General features: G+C 37.5%; 1 protein-coding gene across 7 annotated transcripts in view; it reads left to right on the forward strand.

Annotated features, from left to right (window-relative positions):
- ERICH3 (glutamate rich 3) overlaps nucleotides 1-20,472 on the forward strand; it is a 108,235-nt gene extending 87,763 nt beyond the window's left edge. For 6 of the 7 annotated variants that reach the window (XM_032296587.1, XM_032296586.1, XM_032296588.1 and 3 more), the window contains 4 exons: nucleotides 12,945-13,070; nucleotides 13,479-13,520; nucleotides 16,945-19,292; nucleotides 20,006-20,472. In XM_032296587.1, the coding sequence (XP_032152478.1) occupies nucleotides 12,945-13,070; nucleotides 13,479-13,520; nucleotides 16,945-19,274 (2,498 nt within the window). In that variant the 3' untranslated portion in view covers nucleotides 19,275-19,292; nucleotides 20,006-20,472. The remainder of the gene's footprint in view (nucleotides 1-12,944; nucleotides 13,071-13,478; nucleotides 13,521-16,944; nucleotides 19,293-20,005) is intronic. The other variant, XM_032296589.1, reaches the window with a different exon arrangement.
- Nucleotides 20,473-21,298: the final 826 nt, after the last annotated feature.

Genomic DNA, 21,298 nt, shown 5'->3' on the forward strand with positions numbered 1-21,298 from the left:
TCAAAAGGTTAAATAAGTTATCAAAGATTATACAGCTAAAGGAGGCATTCCTAGGTTATGAATTCAGGCAGAGTTCCAGAATTTCTAAAGATTTCCTATGATGTCTGTGTAATATGAATTTAGATTTAGATAATAGTGTAAAATTTCCTTACAAGATTCCAAACTTCTCTTTGAGTTCTTCTCTGAAACTGAGTTACTTTCTGATCCCTGGGGCTCCTGGGTGTGTAGAAGTGTTCATTTGACATGGAAAGAGTAAGGACTGTCAGGATAATTAGGCCCCAGATCTGAGACACATGGAAGGTCTGATGCTTTTCCCAACTCGAGGAGCACAGTGAAAGGGCTGAGGCGTGTCCTATGGGCAGCTGGGTTGCACCTGCCTGATGCTTGGCTCTCACATAGCCTGCTGTGCCCTGTAACTCGTCCCACTGTCCTTTTGCTGCCCTCTCTCATCTGTCTCCCCTGTCAATGCAGCAGACATTCTTCTTGATTTTAAGATAAAATTTGTTTTCACATTTTAATATTACTAAAACTCAGCTGCATTTTAAAAACATATGAATACTTTTAGTGTCTACATTACTTTTAGACCCTTTTAAAAACTACTATTAAACCACTGAGGTCTACTTCTAGGAATTGAAGTTGTTGAATAGTTATCTCTCACTTCAACCAGTATCATTAATCTTGATGCACAAGGCACCATAGTCAATAAAAAATGTGTGAGAGAGGGTTCCTCTCATAACCCGCTGAGTGTAAGTCTTGGCACACCACCATACAAAGATTGGTAGTCCTATGTAAAATCAGAGAAGGTACAAAATATTATGTGGCTTCAAAGAAAGAGAAGTCCCATTTATTTAAGTACACTTTGAAAGATTTTTTCTTTTTCTTTTCTTTTTCTTTTTGGATGGAGTCTTGTTCTGTCGCCAGGCTGAGGTGCAGTGGCGTGATCTAGGCTTGCTGAAACCACCGCCTTCCAAGTTCAAGTGATTCTCCTGCTTCAGCCCCCCAATTAGCTGGGACTCCAGGCATGTGCCACCATGACCAGCTAATTTTATTTTTATTGTATTTTAGGTTCTGGGGTGCATGTGCAGATCATGCAGAATTGTTGCATAGGTACATACATGGCAAGGTGGTTTGCTGCCTCCATTCCCTCATCACCTATATCTGGCATTTCTCCCCATGTTCTCTCTCACCAACCTCCCCACAAGCCCACTGTCCCTCCCCTAGTCCACCCCCCAACAGACCCCAGTGTGTGATTCTCCCCTCCCTGTGTCCATGTGTACTCATTGTTCAACATCTGCCTATGAGTGAGAACATGCAGTGTTTGATTTTCTGTTCTTGTGTCAGTTTGCTGAGAATGACGATTTCCAGATTTATCCATGTCCCTAAAAAGGACACGAACTCATCATTTTTTATGGCTGCATAGTATTCCATGGTGTATATTGCCATATTTTCCTTGTCCAGTCTGTCACTGATGGGCATTTGGGTTGGTTACAGGTCTTTGCTATTGCAAACAGTGCTGCAATGAACATATGTGTGCATTTGTCTTTATAATAGAACAATTTATAATCCTTTGGATATATACCCAGTAATGGGATTGCTGGGTCAAATGAAATTTCTATTTCTAGATCCTTGAGGAATCGCCACACTGTCTCCCACAATGGCTGAACTAATTTACACTCCCACCAACAGTGTAAAAGTGGTCCTATTTCTCCACATCCTCTCCAGCATCTGTTGTCTCCAGATTTTTTAATGATCGCCATTCTAACTGGCATGAGATGGTATCTCAATATGGTTTTGATTTGCATTTCTCTAATAATCAGTAATGATGAGCATTTTTTCATATGTTTGTTGGCCTCATATATGCCTTCTTTGGAAAAGTGTCTGTTCATATCCTTCACCCACTTTTAAAGGTGTTTGTTTCTTTCTTGTAGATCTGTTTTAGTTCTTTGTAGACTCTGGATATTAGCCCTTTGTCAGATGGGTAGACTGCAAAATTTTTTTCCCATTCTGTTTGTTGCTGGTTCACTCTAATGATGGGTAGATTGCAAAATTTTTTTCCCATTCTGTTTGTTGCTGGTTCACTCTAATGATTGTTTCTTTTGCTGTGCAGAAGCTCTGGAGTTTAATTAGATCCCATTTGTCTATTTTGGCTTTTGTTGTCAATGCTTTTGGTGTTTTAGTCATGAAGTCCATGTATTTTTAGTAGAGATGGGGCTTCACTGTGTTAGCCAGGATGGCCTCGATCTCCTTGACCTTGTGATCCATCTGTCTTGGCCTCCCAAACTGCTGGGATTACAGATGTGAGCCATCATGCCTGGCCACCTTGAAAGTTTTTATAAACACCATATTTGAGAGACTGTAAAAGTTAAATACAATTTTGAAGGTGGGATATAGGATGACAAACGTGTTTTAGATAGCGGAGTATAGCAACACATATGACCTTTGAATAAGTTAACAAAAATAACTCTAGAACAGAGTTTGACAAACTTTGGCGCATGGCCAAATCTGAAGCGCTACCATTTTGTCTTGTTTTCTAAATAGCCTGCAAGCCAAGAATGGTTTTGTATTTTAAAAAAGTGCACAAAACCCCAAGAATTTACAAACTGGAACTTTAGAGAAAAAGTTCATCAACCCCTGCCCTAGAATTATAATGCAATGACACTGAACACCTTCAAAAGATTTTTTTCATATATAAATCAAGACTTTAGTTCAAATATATTTGAGACCCTTTTATAAAATAATTCAAATCTTTGATATCGAATTTCATTACGAAATTCTGGTACATATAAGGTATCACCTAGAAAATGTATACAAGCTGGCCAGCTGCTAATCACAAAGGCAAAGGTATTAAACACTGACATTATTTTCAGTTTTTAAATTTTCACTTGATAAAACTAGATTGTTTACCTGGATTTGTGTAAGTAGACTTTTTTTTTTTTTTTTGTAAAGTAGGATATACATAATGAAGGTCATAATTAGGCTACAGAATATCAGAGATGTGGCACTATAATCATGTCACCTGTAATACAGTAGTTTTTGTTTTTCTCTGAGTTTGTAAAATCAAAAGCGTATTGGCTTATTACTTTTCTCAAATATATTGGGAAACCTATGTTCTTGACTTGATAACATCTATAATTTTAAAACATTTTGTTATCTTTTTATTAAGGTGGATTCAACACTAGATGGCAAGTTTGGGGACTATTTATCTTTGTTAAGTTGTAATATATGTGCTATTATTAATTTTTTTATTAACTTTGCACATGGAATGACATTTAGACAATGGAGAAAAGTAATTTTGAAAAATTACTCGTAGGTTTATCACACACGAAAAGATCACTTTTCACATTTGGTCAGGCTTTTTGTTTATAAACTTAGGATTTATAAAGTTTTGTTGTCATATTTTATAAAATGTAGTGTGTGTTTTATCTTAACATTATATCATGATCATTTTTGACATCTTTAATCATCATGAACATATTTAATCTCTATGTGTTATGCCATTCTGTGGTTTTTTCATAATTTAGGTGTTTCCTTATTGTTGAAAATTTATATATTTTCTTACTTTCATTATTGTTATTAGTACTTTAGTATCTTATTACTGATTATTTTTAATTTATAAACATTTTCTTAAGATAGATTTCAATAAGTATAATTTTTGTTCAAAAATTATAGATATTTTAAGGTTTTTGATAAACTTTTTTCCTCACAAAAGTTAGGTTTAAAAGTTTCAACATTACAGAATAGACAAGAATAAAGTGAAAGTGAAAGTCTTTCTTGCCCAACCTCTACTATTTTTCTCCAGCAATAACGGTAGACAGCAATTTTTTGTGTGTGCATGATTCCAGAAATTATAGGTAAATAGATATATTAATATATATTACAAAAATACATATACACATGTTATTTTTATATATAGATGGAAACATATTATACATTTTGTTCTGAGACTTTTTCACTTAACACTATATCTTGAATGTCTTTTCACATCAACAGACATCTCTTTTCTTCTTATTCACCTTATCTGTTATTTTTATATTGCCACAGTATTGTATAACTGCACATATTCTTTAAAATATCTTGCCTTCTCTGTAAGAACTCACAGTTTTGTTCTATTGTTCACCTTCCATAAAAGAACAAAATTTGGGGATTGTGAAAACCAGGGAATCTAGAGTCAGGGAATACAAAGCACACTGAAAAATATGACATTAACAGGTAAAACAGAACAAAGACCATGTATCATATTCACAATGATGTGGAAGGATTGATGCTATCAAAATCTTGAGGCTGAATAAATTTTAACAGTTGGATGGCTAATGTTTTTTAGATATAAGTACGCTGGGAAATGAATCAATAAATTTGTTAATAAATAATACATTTAAAAATCAAAAATAATTTGTATGAATAACAATTTCTAAGAAAATTCCACTTAAAATCACAAAATATGCATATGTGTATATTTCACTTAAATCCCTGACTAGAATCTTAAGTAGAAATGAAAGAATGCCGAGAGAATGTGCAAACAATCACATCTCACATTTGTATGGTATTTAATCATTTTTCAGTTATAATAAAAGCTGTGATTATGTTAAAGAATAATCTATGTTACAAATAAACCTATGAGCTAAAAATTATATACAATTAATGCTGTTTTGTAGACTATAAGCTAATACAATTTAATTTGAATTGTTTTTACTTGAGCTCATAGCAGTGGATATGAGTGAAGTATAGCCATTGCCTTCATACCTTTAAAGCTGATTGCATAAAACAGTATTTTCCATCTTACTACTTCATAGTATGTCTTATTTAATTGGACTTTGTCCAGTCCATCAACAAATCAGATGAATTGAATAAAAGGTGTGCTGTCCACAGTGAAGTAGATAAAGTAAAAGATTATAATTTCTAGCTACAATGAGACAGTGTTCTTGGGTGTTAATCCAGTATTACAGGGCACAGTGTCATTTTAATGTTTATTTTCTTTCTCTTATTTTCAGCTTAAACTGTCATAATGCGTTGTGACACAATCTTGGCAATATGTTCTAATAGTGGAATAACTCAAGTGCATTAATTTGTGAAGTTAATTTAATTTATACATCATAAATATAAATGAACTAAGAATAGTGTATTTTAATGTAAATTAGAATGTAAAATGGATATGGAAGTAAGCATTTTTTATTTTTGTATGTGAATCAGGAAAAGTCATAGTGCTTGACCAGGCAATTTGAACTTAAATAATAGTATAACTAATATGAAATGCAATTTTGTCAGGCAGGCAAGATAAAATGGTCCTGATGAAAGAACACGAAAGTCAAGTGTTATGAGTTGAGGTCTAAATACAATTTCTGAATGACCTGTGGAAGCCTGTAGTTGTTCTAATAGACCTCTTCGGTCAATAAATATTTGCTGAGAATATGCTTTATGTCACACACTGTCCTCAGTGTGAACATAACAGTCCCTTTCCACATCAATTTTATGTTCTAGGAGGGAGATATGCCTACCAAGTGAAAAATAAGCATGTGATGGGGTATCTGGGCTAAGTGATAGAAGGAAAATGAAGCAGGGTAAGGGGATAATTGACTGATGGCTTGAGGGAGGGGTGGTATTTTAGGGTTGGCCTCTCTAATGATGGGACATCTGAACAGAGATGAATGAAGTGCAGAGGGAGGCCACTCTGTCATCTGCAGAAATAACACAGGGAGCAGGGGGTCCAACAAGTGCGACAGCCCCAAGTTGGGAGCGTAGTTGCTGAATGAAGGATTTGGAAAGGAGGTCAGTGTGACAGGAGCTGAGTAAACAAGTGAGAGAGTAGCACAAGATGAGGTCGGAGGAGGAAACTCATAGGTCATGGGGAGGAATTTATTCTGAGTTAAGAAATCTCTCCTCTAGAAAGATGTGAGCCCACAAGAGCATGATCTGAACATTTGGAGATTATGCTGCCTACTATATGGAGGATAAACTTTAGCTTTCTCTGCAACTGTCTTTGAACAGCTGTGGTCTTCAGTTTGTAATTAATCCTGGTATTTTGTGGGCCATGTGTTAATGTCAAAGAAGACACAAGAGTATCTTCGCTGGGTAGGTAGATGATGTTAGTCATGAATTTAGTCATGGTGAGTTGCTGAGAAGATTATTGACTGGCTACACAAAGAATGATTAAAGCATAGGGATACTTTTCAAGGTGACCAGGAACTTAAGTTTGGGAATATTTTTATGATGTTTTTATGGCCTTCTTACATTCTTTTTTGTTTTGTTTTGAGACTGAGTCTTGCTCTGTCACCCAGACTGGAGTGCTGTGGAGAGATTTCGGCTCACGCAACCCCCGCCTCCGAGGTTCAAGTGATTCTCCTGCCTCAGCCTCCAAGTAGCTGGGACTACAAGTGCATGCCACCATGCCCAGCTAACTTTTTGTATTTTTAGTAGAGACAGGGTTTTGTCATGTTAGCCAGGATGGTCTCGATCTCTTGACCTGTGATCTGCCCACCTCAGCCTCCCAAAGTCCTGGGACTACAGGTGTGAGCCACCACTCCCGGCCCTTACATTCCTAAAATACAGATGAAAATTCTTGGCAAAACCTTCTTCTGATATTTAATTGCTCAGGATTCTTAACATGTTTTAAGATGGGATCAATTTGTGTTGTTTAAAACAACATAGGAAAGAGAATGAATTAGGTATCATTGAGAATACAGGATAGAGAATGTAAAAGATGTAATAAATACCAAATTAGAGCATTTGTGTTTTGACATTTGGGAACCTGGAAGAAAGAACCTATAATGAGGATTCAAGTAATTATGAAACAGAATAACTAGTACTTTTGTTTCATGGCTTAAACCATTTATTAAATTTATATGTATTAGTGGATCTACTTCTCCTTACTTTTCTACTGCCCAAACCGCTCAGGCACTATTGGTTAGAAAATATGTAGAAAAACTGAAACTGCTTATCTGCAGTTTCAGTTACTCATGGTTAAGCTCAGTCTGAAAATAGCTGGGTACAGTACAATAAGACAGACAGAGAGAGAGAAAGAAGAGAGACCACATCAATGTATTTTTTTTTTACAGTGTACTGTTATAATTTTCTATTTTATTATTGGTTATTGTTGTTAATTTCTTTTGTGTTTAATTTATAAATTAAACTTTATTATAAGGATGCATGTATAGGAAAAAGCATAGTATATATAGAGTTTGATACTATCTACTGTTTCAAGCATCTGCTGGAGGTATGGAATGTATACTCTGTAGGTAAGGGAAGTCTCCTATACTGTAAAAACAAACAAATGAAACCCCTAAAGCCTCCAAGATACACAGTAAATTGAAGTTTTTGGATGATTTCTTGGACTTTCCTTCTTATTCCCCTGCATATTTTCTTTTCATCTGCCATGGCCAACCATGATATCTAAGGCTATATCATGGAGAATAGGCAATTACAGGACAGAAATAACATGGTTTTGTTCTGCCCCTTGTTACGTTATTTTAAAGGAGAAAAATGGCCTAGAGGATGTGTAAAAATTGTGGAAAGGTGGGGGGAGAAAAGAGAAAGAAAGAAACAAAATAAGCAAAGAATTACCAAAAAATCAGAAAAGAGAAAATGCTACCCTGCAATTCTGTTCGGCCTGAAAAATTACAACCTTCATCATCATCATTCTAAATATTTTATTTTTTGTTAAATCAAAGTTTATGGTCAAGAATATCTGAAAGTTTCCAAATTATTCATTTAAACCACATAATGATTCCAAATGATAAGAATGTTTTTTATTTAGTAAATATTTAATAATTCAGTTTGCATCTTGACTAGTAGATATTAAAGTGTCAACTTTTACATCTCACTTGTGATGGCCTGAATTTTAAGATGTGATTTGATTTGTTTCCACAAAAGCAGTTGAATTATTGCAGTGAGTTTCTAAGTTTCTGCATTAACATAGCAGCAAGTGATATGAAGGCTATAAATCAACTTTTAAGGATAATGTTAATCAGAAACACTGTGAAATTTAGTTCATTTGGTAATATGAGTTCAGGTACCTGATTTTGCTTTCTCCCTGTTCTATTTTAATTGAGGAAGAACGTATATAAATAGTGGTTTAAATGTTTTACAAAGTTTAAAAAATGTGTTTTTGTGTGTAAGGAAGGTACCATCCAGATGTCACAAAATCCAAGGAATTTGCTACATGAGGGCAAATTAGAGAAAGACATCAGGAGCTATCTTAGGTTTGTTTCCCATGAGAAAGAGGAGCATTCTCATGGGAGTTAAAATAGAAATCATCCTAGACTTCAAGGATTAGAAGAGGTGGAAGCATGAGCAAGCTGTGAGGGAGCAGAAAGATGGTGTGCAGGCTTCTGATTATTCAGCGTTCTTCACTGTTGCCACCACCAGGAAAGCGTGTGAGGCAACACCAGCAAAAAGTCAGCTGCACTGACTGGTAGAGGGTCTTCTCCCCTGAATTCATAGAGGCACTTCCCTACCAAAGAAGATGCCATTGCCAAGAGTCTAGCCAAGCCTGGAAGCTCTTGCAACAATAGGAAAGTAACACAATGAAGTACATTTCTGCTAAGAGGGTTCAAAGCCCCACTTTCCTTTCCTTTCTCCTCTAGCTCTTGGGTCACTGAATTGGCATTGGAAACTATTTCAGCTTAACCTTTGTGAGGAAGATCTGTATCCCAGTGGGATTTAAGAACATTCAAGAAGCTAACCACTCTCCTAATGGAAAACAGAATGAATAACTCTCGTTTTTACTTACATAAACATCAGTCCTTTCCACAATACATAAGGACATGGAAAAAAGGATTAATACAATTTAGAAGGTTGGATTATCATGTAACTGTTATTCTCTTTGTGCCTTTTTTATAGCATCACAGAGCAGAATTTCTTGAATACACATTGCATGATAACAGTGCAATAAAACTAGAAATTATTTATAAAATATAATTAAGTCTCACCAGAAAAATTGGAAATTTAAAACCAGTACTCTAAGTAATTCTTGGATTTAAGAGAAAAAAACAACTCACTGGATAATTAATTAATTGCAATTATTAGTGCCAACAAGTCGTGTTCATAAGGTGACCAATTTCAAACTATAGCCTTAAACAACTCCCCCACTCAAACTATAACAACAACAACAAAAGTAATAAACCATAATGGAGGAATGCTCAAAATCAGACTTTAAGAAAAGTATAAGAAAGAAAAGCCTAACACATAAACTTAATAAGAAAAATATGCTATTCCACACAAAGAGGATGAAAAAGAAATATGATAAATGTGAAATTGCTCCCACTATTTGAATAGAAGACTAAATATAAAGATGATGGTAACTTTTGCCAGATTAAAACCAAAATTTGATGTAGAATGTCTGCAAATCTTAAAAATAATAGTTTGGGATTTGGAAGAAATAGTACTGAGTAATGTAAAATTCTTTCCAATAGCAGCAGCAATAACAGCAATAACATACAATTATACAGAAAAACAAACTCTGGAGGAAATATTTGCAACATGGACATGACAAAAAATTTTTTTTGTATGGACATAAAGATGGCAACAATAGACATTGGGTACTACTACGTGGGGAAGGGGGCCGTGGGTTGAAAAACTTTTTATTGGGTATTATGTTCACTGCATGGGTGATGGGGTCATTTGCACACCAAATCTCAGTGACATGCAATTTACTCATGTAAGAAATCTGCATGTGTACCCCCTGAGTCTAAAATAAAAGTTGGAAAAGGTGATTGATGTTTGTAATATATGAAGAGTTCTTACAAATCAATAAAAAGGCAAACATCATAATAGAAGAATGTATATTGTAGAGCAGGAAATTCACAAAAGGAAAGCTTGTTACTAATATTGAAAGCTCTGGCCTTGCCACTACCTCAATTGCTAAATTATCAAATAAAGAAAGAATTGGTGGAAATTGTGAAAATAGTGCAGGCACATAGGACTTGCAGTCATTATTGATGACATTGCTCATCACACCTCCTTTTAAAAAGAACATTTAGAAATACATATAAAAAGCTCCTAAAAATTCATAGCAATTCCTATTCTAGGAATTTGTCTTAAGAGAATAATCAGAAATATGTGCAGAATGATTATAAGTGGTATTTAAAATAGCTTTATAATCACAAAATAATAGAAATCACTCAATATTTAACAATAGGCAATTGATGAATCAAAATTCAGTAAGGCTTTCTTAGAATGTTTTATGTATTATTGAAAAGTCTTTTAAATTTAATGATATGGGAAAATAGTCACAATACATTGCTAAATTAATAAAGTGGAATATTAAATGCTACTTTTAGTAAGAATCGAGTAAAAACTACTTGGAAATCTATTAAAATGTTAACTAATAGTTTTCTCTGAGTAGTGAAATGATGATAATAATTTTCTCCTTTGTATTCTTTAATTTTTTCCAAGCTTTGGATAATCTATCTAAATACTGTCTTAATATTTAAGGAAAATACAATACATATTATTTAAAATATATTTGTTTTTATATTTAAAAAGCTGATATTGTAATATAAGAATATTTTGATATTAAAAAAATACCTTAAAGTATATCATTTGAGTGGAAAAAAAGCTGATTTTCTAAGACATTCTCTGTGTGTGACAATTGCATTTTGCAACTAATGCTCTGAGAACTGACAATTACCTTTGCCTCTAGTGGTCACCTATATTGACAGGTAAAGGACAGGAGCCTTAGGGGATGAAGAGCTAAATAGAGAGAAGCAACAAAGTGATGTGTTGGGAGTCTCAGCATGCAGTCCTCTTTTACTATGAGTGGGAAACAGTTGAGTTTAGACACCAGCCAAGATCTTGCTTTTAAGTTTCAGTTTCAGAAGAACATCTGAGAAAAATGACCAAGTGAAGCCTTTTCTAGTTTCATACCTAGTAAGTCCTTGATACTTAGGCCAGGGTCCCATTCTTGCTGAACCTGAAATAGGCAACACCTAACTATACAGGCTGTCATCTACTTCCAAAGGCTAATCCTCCAGGGGCAAGCCAGCAGATGTGGGCAAGTGGTGATTTCATCCCTGAGACAGAGGGACTACAAACTTCACTGTCACTCCTGAGTGAGTTTTAATTTTCAGATTATGCTAGTATCGTTTGGCTTCTTATAATAGTCTTTTGGTTCAGTAGCTGCTAATTGCTTAATTATTGTTTATTATTAATATTGTGAACTATATTTTTTATGCCCTGTAGACTACTTGGAAAAATTTTTGATGTTTTAGCACTGATGGAATAAAGCTTCATGTAACTGCCAAACAAATTTATATGCAACACCTAAAACATCACTTATTTGAATCTCTAGATATACAGTATTCACATTATTATAATAAGATGATATTCAACTCACATGTATTATGTTTATAAAGTTTCTAAAATAAAAACTTGAAACTATTACTTCATTGTCATGAATTGATGTCTAAACTCTTACTGTAAAATCTTTTGTTATATAGGATGAATAAGGAAAAAAAAGTGATGTTCAAATATTTTTAAAAGAGAATATATTTGAACCATATTATTTCCCTCTTTTCATTTATGTTTTTCCTCCTAATATTGTTAAGTCACAGTTTTCCTCCAAAACTGATTGGAGGCAGGTATCTTCCCTATTTGTTTCCAAATACAGAGGGGTCAGTAAGTAATTACCTCTTAGCAGTTCACCTTAAACTAAGCAAGAAACTACATTCTAGTTCTGTTTTCTCAAAGTAAAGTCTTTGTATCTGCTGTAACAGAATATCAGGGGAGATTGAAGAAAGGAAGGAAGGAGGGAAAGGAAGGAAGAAAGGAAGGAAGAAAAGAAAGGGAGGGAGGAAGGGAGGGAAGGAGGGAAAAGAAGTAAGAAAAAAAGAAGAGAAAGGAAGAAAGGAAAGAGGAAAGGAAAGAAAGGAAAGGAAAGGAAAGGAAAGGAGTTAATTGGTTTCAGAAATACCATGTTCTTATGCCAGAAGACAGATCTCAGTCTATGTTATTTGAAATAACTTTTGTTAACCAGGAGGTAATATAATGGTAATGTCAGGGATTTATGGGATTTATTATATGGGTCATCAGATGATAAGCAAGGGATGCAGACAGGAAATTGTCAGAAACTAAAGACAAACTTAATTGGCTTTACAGTTTGGCCTAGAATTATACCACATTGGGCGATGATACTTAGAAATGCTCATCATCATCATCATCATCATCACTGTTATTTATTAAGTGCCTGGACACTAGCTAATAAGTGGAAGATGAACATGCTCTGTCTATATTATTTCATTTAAACCTCTTAAGAACTATTGAATAGGTAATTCTTTTTGACAGATGGGTAAACTGAGGCTTTGGCTTAGGCCAAAGTACTTGCTCAATGTGATATGGTTAGTGTATAATATGAGACCTGAGTTTAGATCTCTGTGATCCTGAAGTCCCTGCTAGTAACCAATTACAGGCGACAGGAATTTCTACAATAGCTTTTACTGTCAAATTTATAGGAATTGTGTAATAGCTTTTTTGCTTATGTCCACATGGAGTGAATATTGGGGTCAAATCACTAAAATCTACTAATGGATGAAATGCTCATAGAGTAGTCATCTCTAGCAGTTTTAGTAATTTAAAAAAGCAATGATGATTGGTGTCGTAAAAGCCATAGCACACGTTCCTAGAAGGGAAAATGCCACTAAACTGCTTTTTTCAATCATTTCATCGCATGTGCATTTGGCAAACCTGTCACTGCTTCTGGCTGTTGTCTTTTTTTTAAAGCAAGTATTTCTCTGCATGGATTTCTTTACTTCATGATCTTCTCTCGTGTATTGTGTTTGCTTTTTGAAATCATAGCTTGGGAGTTGTTTATGCTTCAGAGATTTTTAAAACAAGGTTACATTTTAATGTAAATGCATTTAAATTGACCCCACTTGTGTAAATGATGTGAAATAGCTCAGCAATGTTCCCATGACCTGTTTTTATACCTTTTGATATTTTATGTGACCCCCAATAAGCTGGACAGATAATAACAGAAGCCTTGGCATCGGGCTACCACTGTCACTATGATGCTGAGTCTGGTGTCAGCGGCGAAGATGAGGGTGGGAAGCCACCGAGGAAGCTGGAGGTTGACACAAGTGGCGGTAAGGGCACGCGATTACCTCGGGATGACCTTCAGAAATCCTCTGCAAAAACAAACTGTTTCCATTTTTCCTATTCTTGTTTCTTCCTTCTGCCACCTTTTTGTTTTCTTTTCAACTAATGAAGTAGCATGGCCAAAAGTAGTTGACGGGCCCTAGGGGGAGCTTTAAAACTAACATCAGGTATTAATTGATTATTCTTTTTTGAATATGTTGATGCCTAGGATTAAAAACAGGACGTTAGATTTTACAATACCGTTAGGAATTTTCAGATCAGTCTTATTTCAAAAGCCTGCCTCCCAGATAGTTGAACAGGTAGACGAACTTGCCTTAACTGACCCAATTGGAGCCATGGAGAACCATGGTACATTTCACAATGATTCATTTGAACTTTTTCTTTTTTTTAATTAGGAAAGGATTCATTGCCATTAGCATATGACCTGGCCCTTGGTGGTAAGTATTCCATCTGTAAGAGTTCCAATTAGAGTGTTCTAACACCCTTTGACTCATACAAATCTGCTCAAACTTCCTATGTTCTTGAAATCACCATGTTTTCTGGTATGTTTTGAATGACTTTTTAAAAATATCCTGATTTGAATATACGTATGTGTATGGGAGGAGGGAAAGATATTCATTTATTCATCAAATGGTCACATTATTGCACCTTCAATATTTAATAATTCTCATCAAGCACTGTGAGGCACTTGAGATGTTACCGTTCTTTCAAGCAACAACTTAGGCAGCCACGGTTTTATAGATCCTGGCAGAAGACATAAGACTTCTGGGTCAGAGAAAAAGGACTTTATTGCTTATAGCAAAAAGCAATAGCCAGAGTACCTGTATTTATGCTGGTTCCCTGAGCTCTAATTCTCCCTGGGCAACATGAATAGGGCCAGGTCACACTTGAATATGCCGTGGGCTGATTTACAAGAGGGCAGTTCTGAGCTCAGAGAAACCACATCTTTTATAGTGGGCATTCAACTAGCGGAATTCAGGTGCACCTTTCCCAACATTTATTGTGCAATGCAGATACTGGTTATTATAGTTCAAATTGAATTCAAGCAAGAAAATCTAATTATTTGTAAGCAATGAAAGGTGTATGCAAGGAAGATTATTAGGGCTTTCTTTATGCCAGGCACTGTGCTAAGCATTTTACATAAGTTATCTCACTGTCAAAGACTCTGTGAGTACAGCATTGCTATTCCCATTTTATGGATAAGAAAATGAAATATTAGAGAGGTGTTATTTACCAAGTTTAGTAAGTGGCAGAGCTGGCATTTTTTACCCAGGTCAGTCTGACTTCCAAGTACACACTTATTCCACTAAATCAAATTGCCACTGTTTGTGAATATTGCTTATTCTCTTCTATTACATATTTTTCAAAAGCCCATGGGGTTATCATCAAAAAAACATGTCATATTTTTATACTGATATTTCTTAGAAAAGCTTCAATTACTCTTTCTCCCTTGCTTGAGGAACATCATGTCTGACTCCCCTATAGTGTGTATGTGTTCATATACTGTCTCAGCTGGATGCCATTAGCACTTTCTGTCCTAGAATTTAGGCATAGTATGTTACTACATGGTGGCTAGGCAATTTTATTTCCCTGTTTCCCCAAATGTTCTTTACTTAACCCATAAATTTAGAAACCAGATTAGAAAAACAGAGGACTTTATTTAAATGTTTTTCATAACTGCCTTTTTAATATACTTTCATGCAGGATTTTGAATAGCAACAGATAGCCTATCAAAGAGACTTGACACACATTATTGTTTCCTATTGTTTCAATTTAATTTCATTTCAAATCCAGTAATAATCTGTAATGAAATAAAGTGGACCATATTCTCTCAGGTGAATTGGCTACATGTTCTGTGAACAAATACTTTAATCTACATTTTGCTTTGGAAGCTTTTAGGTAAAAGTTATGAAATAACTGCTGTGATGAGCAGACCTATAAAGCCAACCTCACCCTATTGACAGACGACCTGAAATTTTTATTTTACTCCTTTAAAAGGAGATATCATAAATTACTTTCCAAACACATTTTAAGGGAAATGTAATATCAACCGTTATTGCATTACCTCAAAATGGTTTATCATAGTAGCTGGTAAGAGCCGAGGAAACACAACAAAGGATAACTGTGTTGTGGGTTAGAAGAGGTAATGGAATGGGAAGACAATCTTGAATGGGGTATAAAGTAGAGAAGAAGTGAGAAGGTCAGAACTCCAGGCTTGTAGGTTGCTGGTGATGATGTGGCAGGTAAGGCGGCTAGCCAAGAAGGCAAGCAAGTAAAAAACAGATGAGGAACACTTGCCTACTTTATAAGTTTTTGCAATTTAGAGTTTGCCACCTTGGTATAACTTATTTTATACAATCTAGTCCAGTGTTTTCTTAATAAATGAAAAAGAAGATTAAATTGATATAAATTATTAAGATGGCCATTTTCAAAGCTCCTTGCTCCCTAAGTACTATTCTGCAGTTGGGAAATTGAAATGCTTTAGGCGTTTGGCATAACATGCCCTTCTTTACTTATTTTGCTTGCATATTTCAGAACATGTATATAACTTTATTAAATAATAAAAAAATCCACTTGGTACCATTAAAAACATGTGAAGCCTATATTTATTGAACTATGAACTATGATAGCTTGTGCACCCAGGTTTGCCAGGAAATTATGGATGAAAACTTGTACTTAAAGAAGATTATTTATGCTGAAAACTGTCCCAGTCTACAAAGTCCTGTCTTGCTCTGTGGTCCTGTTTTGCCAAAGGCAAATTAGTTTCTGAACATAGGTGAGAGATAATACAAATTGGTGTCTTTAGTAAAAGGTCTTACCTTGAGCTACAAAGGTAAGGCTTTTTACTAAAGACCCAATTTGTGATGACTAAATCTAGATATAATAGCTTATCATCTGGGAGTGAGAATGATCAGTTCACACTGTGTTATGATTGTGTTGCTAAAGGCCCATGTGAGTATAAGAAACAGGCAGAAGTCAGACATATTATACTGCTATAGAAAATAATGATTTCTGGGCCAGTGCAGTGGCTCACACCTGTAATACCAACAATTTGGGAATTTGAGACCCAGGAGTTGGAAGTCAACCAGCCCAACATGGAAAGACTCTGTCTCTACAAACAAAACAAAACAAAATCAAAAACAAAACTAGCCTCACATAGTGGCATGCACCTATGGTCCCAGCTACTTGAGAGGCTGAGGCAGGAGGATTGCTTGAGACCAGGAGGTCGAGGCTGAAGTGGGCCATGTTCACACTGCTGCCGTCCAGCCTGGGTGACAAAGTGAGACCCTGCCTCAAAAACAACAACAACAAAAAAAAAAAAAAAAAAAAAGAAAGAAAGAAAGAAAAAGAGACAAAGAAAATAATTGATAAGAAGATAATGCTCACTACTTTTCTACTTTTCTTACTGCATAATTTTTCCACTTACTATTATTTTTAAGAAAGGAAGTTTGTATGTATTTGTATGTATGTGAGGGAGAGAAGGAGAGAGAAAGAGGAAGCCAAGACGGAGTGAGACGAAGATTTTATTAAGACATGGGGACATAAGGATTTTTCTTTTTTTTCTTTCTTTCTTTTTTTTTTTTTTTTGCTTATTGCTGCTTATTTTAAACATTTCTGATATTCAGCTTTTCTTAATGTGTTCATTGAATTTGAAAACATTTCGTTTCATAACGAAAAACCATTATTAAGTCATGGTGCATGTTACAGTCAGTATCTGAGACTCAATGGAGAAAGTGTTTGGCCTCTTGATATCGCATACAAACATCTCATACTGTAAATAGTGTTATATAAGATTATAGTGTCTTCTCCCTTGTTCACTTGGAATTAAAGTAACCTTGATTTCACACCTTATTTTTATAGCACCAACAATGAATTTAGTGGTGGCTGAAACAGCAGCAATCAACTCAAACAAGGAATCCCAGCAATTGACACAAGAAAAGTGTACACCGGAGAAGAAAGAAGCAATGGAGGAAGAAGTGCCCCAGCACAGGGACACTGACATAGTCCAGGGAAGAGGGGAGGCAGCGCTGTGGGGAGACGCAGGACTTCTTCATGAGGCTCCCTTGAGGGCGTGGAAGCCAACAGCAGAGCAGTCAGAACTGGTAGAAGAGTTCACAGAGAAAAGGCAGATTTTTCCAGGTCTAGAAAGGGAGGCAGTGGCAGCAGCAGAAGCAGAAGGGGCCAGAAGGCTGGGCGAAGCGGGGTCAGACTCCACAGGACAAGCAGCAGCAAAAGATGCTGTGGGCCTGAGTAAAGATGAGGCTCCTGAAAAGCAGGCCTTGATGCTGACAGTGCTTGAGACAGAGAAGGCAGCTTCTGAAGGGGAACAGGGTTTGGAGAAGGCAGTGCTTGCAAACAAAGCAGCAGCCCTGAACTCGGAGCATCTTGAGGAGGTGGTAACCCTGAGAGAGGCAGCGACATCGGAGGAGGGAGAGGCTGAGGGTGGGGTGGCCGTGAGTGATGACGGGGAAAGTGAAGAGCAAACATCCATAGACCTAGAGGACACGGAACCCTTGGAGGACACAGCGTCCAAGAGAGAGGATGGTTCTGAAGGGACAGTTCTTGGGGAAGAGGAACAAGCCGAAGAGAGAAAGGATGTGAGGAGAACAGAAACACCCTTGAGCCCCTTCGCAGGAACAGCAGAGGCAAGCCGGGTGCAGGTTTCGGAGGGCAGCCCTGAAGACCTTTGCAAGGAAGATGCGGAAGGGGAAGAGAGAGTGACTGAGGCAGAAGCTGATAGGGAAGATGACAGGAAAGAAATGGTGCCCAAGGAGTTAGATATAACAAGAGAGAGAAGGAAAGCTGAGAGGCCAAAAACCCCTTTGAGGAAAACCGAATCTGAGAGAGAAGAGGTGACAAGGCCAAATGCACTTAAGGATGAAGACGCTTTTAGAGAAGAACAAAAACGTAAAGCGGAAGAGGGGAAATCAGAGACGGAAGTAAGAGCTGAGGAAGAGACAACCCCACCCAAGGAAATGGGATCTGGTGCTGAGGACGAAGCACCTGTGGAGGCATCTGAGTTGTCTGACAATCCAGGGCTTCTAGGAGAAGATTCAGTAAAGGAGACAGTGGATCCCATATTTGAAGCAACACCTGGATTTGAAAACTCGCTGGAAAACGTAGCAGCTCTGACGAAAGGAGGAGAGGAAAGACTGAACGAAGCCAGAGACACAGAGCACACAGATGGAGAAGAGCTGTCGAGCAGGGAGAACGGGGCCCTGGAGGAGGGGCCCCACCAGGAGGGAGAGGGGGCCTTGGCAGTTCCTGAAAGTGAGCCAGCGGGAAAGCCGCAGGCCCCTGAGGGGCTGATCCCAGCCACAGGCCGGGCAGAGGAGCTGGCAGCCAAAGATCACAACTGCGGTGCAGGAATGGAGGGGAGGTCTGAAGGGCAAGAAGGAGTGGATGTCATGCTAAGGACCCAGGAAGATGTTCCTGAGGGAGATTCCACGACGGCAGAAAAGTTCAGGGAAGAAGTGATGGATGAGGACCCACAGGAGGAGGAGGATAAAGAGTGCACTCTGGGGACAGAAGTGATGCAGGACGGGAACTTGGAAGGGGGCAGGGACATGGGAGGAGGAGGAAACACAGAAAAGAATGAGGGCCTGGGAGGAGAAAGGGTTGTGGCTGCGGAAGTTCTACATGGAGGAGGGGAAATGGCAGAAACAGCCGCAGAGGAGAGGGAGGTGTTGGCAGGTTTGGAGACAGCCGAGGAGAAAACAATAGCAAATAAAGCCTCCTCCTCTTCAGATGTTACTGAGGAAGAAACTTGGTACCAAAAGGATGAGTTAGTAGGAAAAACAGCAGCTGCAGGGAGGGCGGTGGTAGAGGAATTAGAGCAGAGTGAGGAGGAAATGCCAGCGGCAGAGAAGATGACAGTGACATGTACAACAGAGGCTGGGGTAGGCACCCCAGGAGCCCTGGAAGGGAAGACCTCAGGGCTAGGACAGGAGCTAGAGGCAGGGTCAGAGGGCCAGGAGGCAGCCACTGGGAGGCAGGAGTCAGAAGCAGCTGAAAAATTCAGATTAGGATTACCACGGGAGGGAGAGAGGGAACTGACTCTAGACAGTCTCCAGGCGATGGCAACACATCCTGAGAAGACTGATTTCACTGCAACCCAAGAGAAGCAACAGCGCATGGTGCAAGGAGAAAGAGAGGCTGCAGATGTTTCTCCCAACAACGCGCAGGCCTAGGAGACTTCCTGGTAGAGGGTGAGTTGAAGTCTGATGTGTTTGCAGGACTAAATAGCAACCCTGTGGTGGGTCTCCTTCTCTTGGGGCTGGCTTGTCCCTTTATTGGTGTCTGTGCACATATAAACACACAGACTTCAGTTCTGTGTCACTTAGCCCTGAGCCTATCAGGAGAGGGGCAGGAAAAGACGGAGGAGGGGCCAAAGCACACACGGGGAGCCACTGCTCTTCCCTGTGTGACAAGTCATGCTCAGTCTTCGCAAAGCAGCTCCTTGAAGTTGTGAGATCCGTGTCTCCCAGATAGGACCCCAAAGAAGAAATACAGAGGAGAATGTGCCGCAAAGGACAGACCGCAAGAGTAAAGAATCAAACTCTATTTCACAATTCATTTCCACCCTAGTGTTGTAAAGGATGAGACAAAGGTTGTTTGTAATCATTTGCCTTTAAGTGATCCCTATGATTTCATTTCTGCAGTTTTGCAGTGTTTAATACATACCATTTTTACAGATATAAAATATAAACATTCTATATTGGATATTTTACATATATAAAATATTTTATATTCTATATGTAAAATATTTAGGTATATAAATCTTGAAGAATGGAACTAAAGACTAAAATTATTTTTTTGCATATCCTGCCATTTCCTTAACACCCTCACATTCTTAGTATCCAGTTGCCACTATTGTGAGTGATTGTATTCTGGTACTACTATCCTTTTTATTGTTTTTCAGGATAATTTAAAGATGTCTTCCGGAAGACGTAAAGAGTGGAGAAAGATTTACCCAAGCATCTCACCAGGACTCTTGATTTTCTCTGTCTTTTCTTTTTAGTTCCTAGCTGTACTTGTCTGAGATGATTCCCAATCTGTCAGCCCTGGTCAGTAGCACAGTAAGCACCTTGAGAATAGCTCAAGTAGATTTGTAGGACCCTTCTGAGGAGTCATGGTTCCTCCTGGAGAAACTCGTGAGGCTGTTACACATTTTACACACCTAACACTATTTTCAAACAAAAATGATAATTTTCAAATGTTTGACTTTTACCGAAGATCACTGAAAGGCCCAGTCCTAATATTAGGGGTTTGTCTAAAGTCCTTTTTATTTTACAATACAGAGCCCAAATCCGTTCCACAATCTCAGTTTCATACATGGGAAATTTATTTGAAATCTGTGGTTTGGGGCTTTAATGAATTGGCCTGTGAAAATGAACTCTAAATGTCCTTCCACGTACACTCAAAACTAAAGATTGCTCCAGATCTCTAAGTTATTTTAGCAAACAATTTCATGGGTCTTTATAATAGAATGACTTATAATCCTTTGGGTATATACCCAGTAATGGGATTGCTGGTTCAAATGGTATTTCTATTTCTATGTCCTTGAGGAATTACCATACTGTCTTCCACAATGGTTGAATTAATTTACATTCCCACCAACAGTGAAAAAGCATTCCTATTTCTCCACATCATCTCCAGCATCTGCTGTCTCCTTAAGTTTTTAATGATTGTCATTCTAACTGTGAATTGGTATCTCAATGTGGTTTTGATTTGCATTTCTCTAATGACTAGTGATGATGAGCTTTTTTTTCCATGTTATAAAGACGCATGCACACGTATGTTTGTTGCAGCACTGTTCACAATAGCAAAGACTTGGAACCAACCCAAATGTCCATCAATGATAGACTGGATAAGGAAAGTGTGGCACATATACACCATGGAATACTATGCAGCCATGAAAAAGATGAGTTCATGTCCTTTGCAGGGATATGGATGAAACTGAAAACCATCATTCTCAGAAAACTGATACAAGAACAGAAAACCAAATACCGCATGTTCTCCCTCATAAGTTGGTGTTGAATGATGGACACATGGACACAGGGAGGAGAACATCACACACTGGCATCTGGGGGATGGGCGGTTAGGGGAGGAATAGCAAGGGGTGAGGGGACTGGGAAGGAATTGCATTAGGAGAAATACCTAATGTAGATGACGGGGTGATGGATGCAGCAAACCACTAAGACACATGTATACC

Source organism: Sapajus apella, unplaced genomic scaffold, assembly GCF_009761245.1.
Source record: "Sapajus apella isolate SASKATOON/1434 unplaced genomic scaffold, GSC_monkey_1.0 scaffold36, whole genome shotgun sequence".
Lineage (NCBI taxonomy): Eukaryota > Metazoa > Chordata > Mammalia > Primates > Cebidae > Sapajus > Sapajus apella.